This window comes from Miscanthus floridulus, chromosome 3 (genome assembly GCF_019320115.1).
Source record: "Miscanthus floridulus cultivar M001 chromosome 3, ASM1932011v1, whole genome shotgun sequence".
Taxonomy (NCBI): Eukaryota; Viridiplantae; Streptophyta; class Magnoliopsida; order Poales; family Poaceae; genus Miscanthus; species Miscanthus floridulus.
The window spans coordinates 43,366,525-43,372,543 of record NC_089582.1 but is presented as its reverse complement, the minus strand read 5'-3'; the positions used below and the strand labels follow the sequence as shown (position 1 = coordinate 43,372,543).

The window sequence follows — 6,019 nt, the reverse complement described above, 5'->3', positions numbered from 1 at the left end:
CCATGAGAAGGATGATGGTGATGCCCGATGTATTTTATTATTTTTCTAAGATTTTCTTTTTCTGTTCAATTCTTTCTTGCAAAGGTTATGTAGAAAAATTGTCATGATGAAATGTCTATAAAATTTTATCAAAAATATATTTAAAAGGTTATGATTAGAAGTTGTGGTGGTATGTTATGTCACAAAAGTTGTGAAGGTAACTTTGTAACTTTCTAAAAATCTGTTTTTGCATGCCAAATCTCCTCACCTCACGCACATCCATCTCTTAGGGTGTGATTGGTACCATGACGAGGAGAGCCTGGCTCGCTTATCTCAACACCAGGCCAAGTTGAGACAGACTTGTTGCATACAAGGCCTTGATGTTTGGTTGACTGCATATGTACATACAGAACGAGTACATCGGTTGTTTTTGGTTAGCCGTTCCTTTGATTGCTGCTGCACCCAACGACGGAGCTGCCCTAGGGGCGTGGTGGGGCGGCCGCCCCAGCTACCGGCGGCGTAGCCTCAGACCCCCGAACCCCCTCTTCTTGCCTATCTCCGGCTGCCGAGGACGCTACCGGCAGCGCCGAGACTCTGTGCGACGGCGGCGAACGACGAAACAAGGCAACGAGCAGACTAGCAGAGCCTGTGAGGATGTGACCCTGTGTATGTTCAGTACTTCAGTTAGTTTAGCCCAGTAAGGGCCCAAGCCCAATCTAGTTCCCCAATCCCCAATTTCCCAATCCGCCCGCTACGGCGCTACCCCTGTCCGCATCGAGCGCAGCCACCGCCACTCGGCATCGAGCGCTCGAGGTCGCCGCCGTCCGCCGCGGTCCGCCTGTCGGTCCACTCGGCATCCAGGCGCTACCCCATCTGCCGGCCGGCCACCGAGCAGGAGCTGGAGCTGGCTGCGCCTGGCAATGGAGGGAGGAGGACAGGGGTAGCGAAAGACTCTACACGACTCAAGTGGTTAAGGAAGAAGATTAGAACAGCGTAATCTGGTACTGCTCCTCTTCCATCTTGTTATTGCCTCTGTAAAACTGATGAATATATTAGTTAGTTTTGCGAAATTGATGGATGCATTATCACTTTTGTGGGGAGGGGAGCCCGCAGGTTGAATTGTTTGTGGAGTATCATTTGTGTACTCTGTAGCCTGTAATTATTATTTGTGGAGCATCAGGCATGAATTTTGTTCATCTGCAGACAATCATATACTCCTTGTATTATGAACCGGTGGGGAATTTGGACAGAAATACATGCTGTTTACTTGTTCATTCTCTAATTTTCATCGGATCCTGGATAACTGATAGCCTGATACAGTAGCAACATAGCCAGTATCTTAGTCAGTAGCTGGCTACTACTTTCGCTGCTTTCAATGTACTTTAGATTGGTGTTATACAGTAGCAACATAGCCAGTATATTTGTGTTATACAGATACTCTTAGATTGGTACTCCAATGAACTTTACAAAGTTTCAATGTAATGATCTGAAATTCAACCATCAAGAGTGATTTCTGCTATGTTAATATGTCTTGCCTCAAAAGAAACCTTTACTTGATTACAAGTTGAAACCTACTTTCTATGAATTTATGAATAAAATGTTGAGTGGTACAACTTTATTTTAGCTGAGGAGTGATACTGTCTTTTTACCCCTACCCATGCCTAAATAGTTGCAGTTCCTAATGTTAGTACATGTGCCTTAGTTTTCTTTTTACTTAAGCAATAGGCCGATTCACTTTATCTTGATTATAACTGGAACAACCATAATCTTGAATCTGTGACATGCCTGTGTGGTTGTGCCTGTGTGCCATACCAACCAGTCGAAGTGTATGCTTAGCATGAGACATATATTATTATTTATTAAATTCCCTTGTACTTGTGTTATGTTTTGGGTGCTTTCAGTGAGACTACCTACTTTTTAAGTTTTGAATGTTTTTTCATGTTCTTTTCCTGGCTTACCTGCTTTTCAAAAAATTTAGCAGCTCCAGTGTCATAAACAGATTAGCAGACCTTTGCAGAAGACTTCTTTTTTCTGAAACCACGCACACTTATAGTTGTTTTCTCCCAATCTAATCCTACTTAGTTGTCTTGGTTTCATAAACATACCTGTCATGTTTATCTGGTTTTCACTCACGTAATGTGTTCATGAATTAGTCTTTTCAGTCTTAGAAACTAGTACATTCTGCATAGAAAGTCAGAAACTCAGAAACTTATACAGTCTGCAGTGGCGATGGAGGGAGGAGGAGAGGAGCAAGAGCTGGCGCCTGGCGCTGGGGCCGGCCATGGCCGCGGACAGCTTAGCGGCAGAGGAGCAAGTGCAGCAGCTCCGCCAACATCTGGATTCGGCCGAGGCCGAGGTTCAAGCAGAGGCCGAGGTTCAAGCATTGGCAAGAACAACAAGAAAAATGGTATTGTACTATTGTTTTATGATTTTTCAGTTCACGAATCATTACTTCATTAACATCTTAAATTATTAGAAAGACAGTAAATCAGTAATAGAGTATGCTAATTTGACAAGTAATTTTTCTGCAGACTTGAAGAATTATTTTACAACTTTGAGTGTTGGTTCAAGTTCAACTGGCAGCCGCCCAAGCACTAATGAAAGTGCCAACGCCACTACTTCAACGGCGGGAGAAGTTGTTCAAGAAAATGAAGCTATGCAGTCTGTAGCAACAGATTTAGCACACGTTGATATTGGTGTTGATGATGCACAACCACCAGAACCACAACAACGGCCACAGGAAGAAGAACAACAAGAAGATGACGGTATCAGCCTTATCACAGAATTTGACCCGCATGTTCATATTGTAGCTGATCCAAATCCAGCTCTTAGAATGCCAATTGAAAGATTTCATCCTAATGTTCAATCAGATGTTAGAAGGGCTTATTTATTGAAAGGTCCGACACAACCCATTGGACATAATTTTCCTCGCAAGCGTGTTGGTAATGATTGGAGACAATTTCTCCCAAAATGGTTTAAGGAACATGATTGGCTAGAGTATAGTGTGTCCAAGGATGCAGCATTTTGCTTCTATTGTTATCTTTTTAGGCAAGAAGCCGACCATGAGAAATTTGGTCATGTGGTTTTCACAAAGACAGGGTTTAATGATTTTAAACATGCATATAGAGGATTTCCAGGTCATGTTGGAGGAGTTTCTAGTTGCCACAATAAAGCTAGATTATGTGCCGAAGATTTTAAGAATCAAAGAGCAAGTATTACCCATAAGATTGATGCTAATACCAAAACAGCAGAAATGCTCTATGAAGTTCGCTTGACTGCTGCTCTAGATGTTGCAAGCTTTCTCATTGCACAGGGTCATGCTTTTCGTGGCAATGATGAATCTGTCACCTCTCTAAACAAGGGCAATTTCCTAGAAATGATTGATTGGTACAAAAACAGGAATGATGATGTGAGGGTTGCATATGATGAGTTATGTCAAAATAATGCCCGCATGACTTCTCATCAGATTCAGCAAGATATTACACGGAGTTATGCTGAAGAGGTCACTGAAGTAATAAAAGAAGAAATTGGGGATGGCTATTTCTCAGTTCTAATTGATGAATCCCGCGATATCTCAGTAGCAGAACAAATGGCTGTGCTTGTGAGGTTAGTAATTTTTTTTGAAGTACTTTATGTTTCTGGGTGACTTGTGAGGTTAGTAATTATTTTTTAAATGCATTATGCAGATTTGTGAACAAAAAGGGAATGGTTGTGGAAAGATTTTTGGGTCTGCAGCATGTCGAAGATACAACATCAAGTTCCCTAAAGAAAGCTTTGACTGAGATTCTTGCTGCCCATGGTTTACCTATTTCTAGACTAAGAGGCCAAGGATATGATGGTGCTTCAAACATGAGAGGTGAATTCAATGGTTTGCAAAAACAGATCCGTGATGAGAACCCTTATGCATTCTATGTTCATTGCTTTGCTCATCAATTACAGTTGGTTATTGTTTCCGTTGCAAGTTGTTGCTCCTCTTTTGATGATTTCTTCAACTATGTGGGTTTAATTGTCACCAGTACTAGTGCATCTTGTAAGAGGAAGGATAAATTACAAGCACAACATCGTGAAACCATTATAGCAAAGTTAGAGAGTGGTGAGATTCTAAGAGGGAGGGGAAGGAATCAAATGACAAACTTGCATAGACCAGGAGATACAAGATGGGGTTCTCATTATATAACATTACTTCGTATTGAGTCAATGTGGGATTCTGTAGTCAAGGTGTTAGCCATGATTCATGAAGATGAACGTAATCCTAGCCGAGCCGGTGGTTTGGTGCACAAAATGGAAAGCTTTTCCTTTGTTTTAAATATGAAGTTGATGTTGAAAGTGTTCCGTATTACAAATGAGTTGTCTCTTCTTTTTCAAAGAAAAGACCAAAACATTGTTGAGGCCATGTCATTGCTTATTGATGTGAAAGCACGCTTGATCAGTTTAAGAAATGAAGGCTGGGAGCAATTATTGGAAGAGGTCAAATCATTTTGTGTTGCAAAAGAAATTCCAATACCAAATATGGAAGAGGCAATACCAAGATGGGGCAGATCAAGGCGTGATGGCAACTTAATCACTCAAGAGCATCATTACCGTGTTGATACTTTCCTTGCTGCACTTGATGCTATAATCATGGAGATGGATCATCGCTTCAATGAGGTATCATCTGAGTTGCTTGTTTCATTTGCTTGTCTTGATCCAAGAGAGAACTTTGCTAGGTTTGATGTTGAAAAGATTGCTCGGATAACTGAGATCTATGATCAAGATTTCTCTATTCGTGATCGTGATAATATAAGGGAAGAACTTGAGACATTCCTTGTTCATGTGAGTAGAGTTGATGATTTCAAATCTTGTCATGACCTTGGAAGCTTGGCTACAACAATGATTGCAAATAAGAAACATATCCTTTTTCCATTGGTCTATCGCATCATTGAGTTAGCATTGATCCTACCTGTGGCAACATCTTCAGTTGAAAGAGCCTTCTCAGCTATGCACTTCATCAAGACAGCTTTGCGGAACAAGATGGGTGATGAATGGCTCAATAACTTGTTAGTGTGCTACATTGAGAAAGGGATCTTCAAGGAACTTGGTATTGATAAAGTTAAGAAGAGGTTTCAATCTATGAAAACCCGAAGAGTGAGCTTGCCAAAGAGCCCTCGACGTCATCAACATTCATAGTCCTTCACCACTAGTAAGTATTTTCTCATTATGTCCATTATTGATTGAGGGCTACAATTATTTTATTGTTACTCGCTAAGACGCTAATTGATATTCATTCAATTTACAGGTTCATCCATTCTTAGTTATTTCACTTATTTGTAATTTGCAATGTATGGATCAACATCAACTAATCAAGAACTAGTTTATTCTTCAAATTTGAGGTAACATCTTTTGTTTCTCGTCTATTTTTCGTCGTCATGTGTGATCGTAGCGTTTTTGCCATGATTTGTGTGATTATAGTATGTGAATACGGTACATTGTGAATACGATATCTTTTTGGTTCATTTTCTGGTTGAAATTCGCCCCACCTATAATTTTTTCCTGGCTCCGTCATTGGCTGCACCCGCTCTCTCACGGAGGATCCACGTGATGCACCCACACGAGCCAGGCTCTGAAGAAACGGAGACCATCTGCGTTCCCCACGAACCAGGCTATGCGCATACGGCGATTGGCATGTCGCCGGCCAGGCCCTGACATCCCTGCAGGAAACCAAAGTACCAAATGACTGGTTCCTGCACAGCACCGGCCAGGCCAGGCTGGCTGCCATGGCACCAAGCATGCCCTTGCCACCTCGCGGCATTGCAAGATGACCCGATATATAAATGATAATTATATAACTTTTTATGGGATGGAGGGAGTACCATCTGCATGCTCGAAGCATGACATATGGAATATATAAATAATATATTCTTTGACAGCTCAGGCATCGCTCAAGCGCACGTTGGAAGGCCTTGGTGTGGAGAAAAAAAGGCAGCAGTAGAGAAAGAGAAAGGAGGGGGGAATAGACTACTAGCGCCTAAGATCATGGCCTATTGGGTATGCGCGTCTTTGT

At 41.7% G+C, this 6,019-nt stretch overlaps 1 protein-coding gene across 1 annotated transcript; it reads left to right on the top strand.

Moving 5' to 3' along the window:
- The first annotated feature begins 2,150 nt into the window (after nt 1-2,150).
- Nucleotides 2,151-5,145, top strand: LOC136543632 (uncharacterized). The gene is made up of 3 exons (XM_066536018.1): nt 2,151-2,386; nt 2,511-3,585; nt 3,666-5,145. The coding sequence occupies exons 1-3, from the start codon at nt 2,209-2,211 to the stop codon at nt 5,143-5,145; spliced, it is 2,733 nt and encodes a 910-aa protein (XP_066392115.1). The 5' UTR covers nt 2,151-2,208.
- Nucleotides 5,146-6,019: the final 874 nt, after the last annotated feature.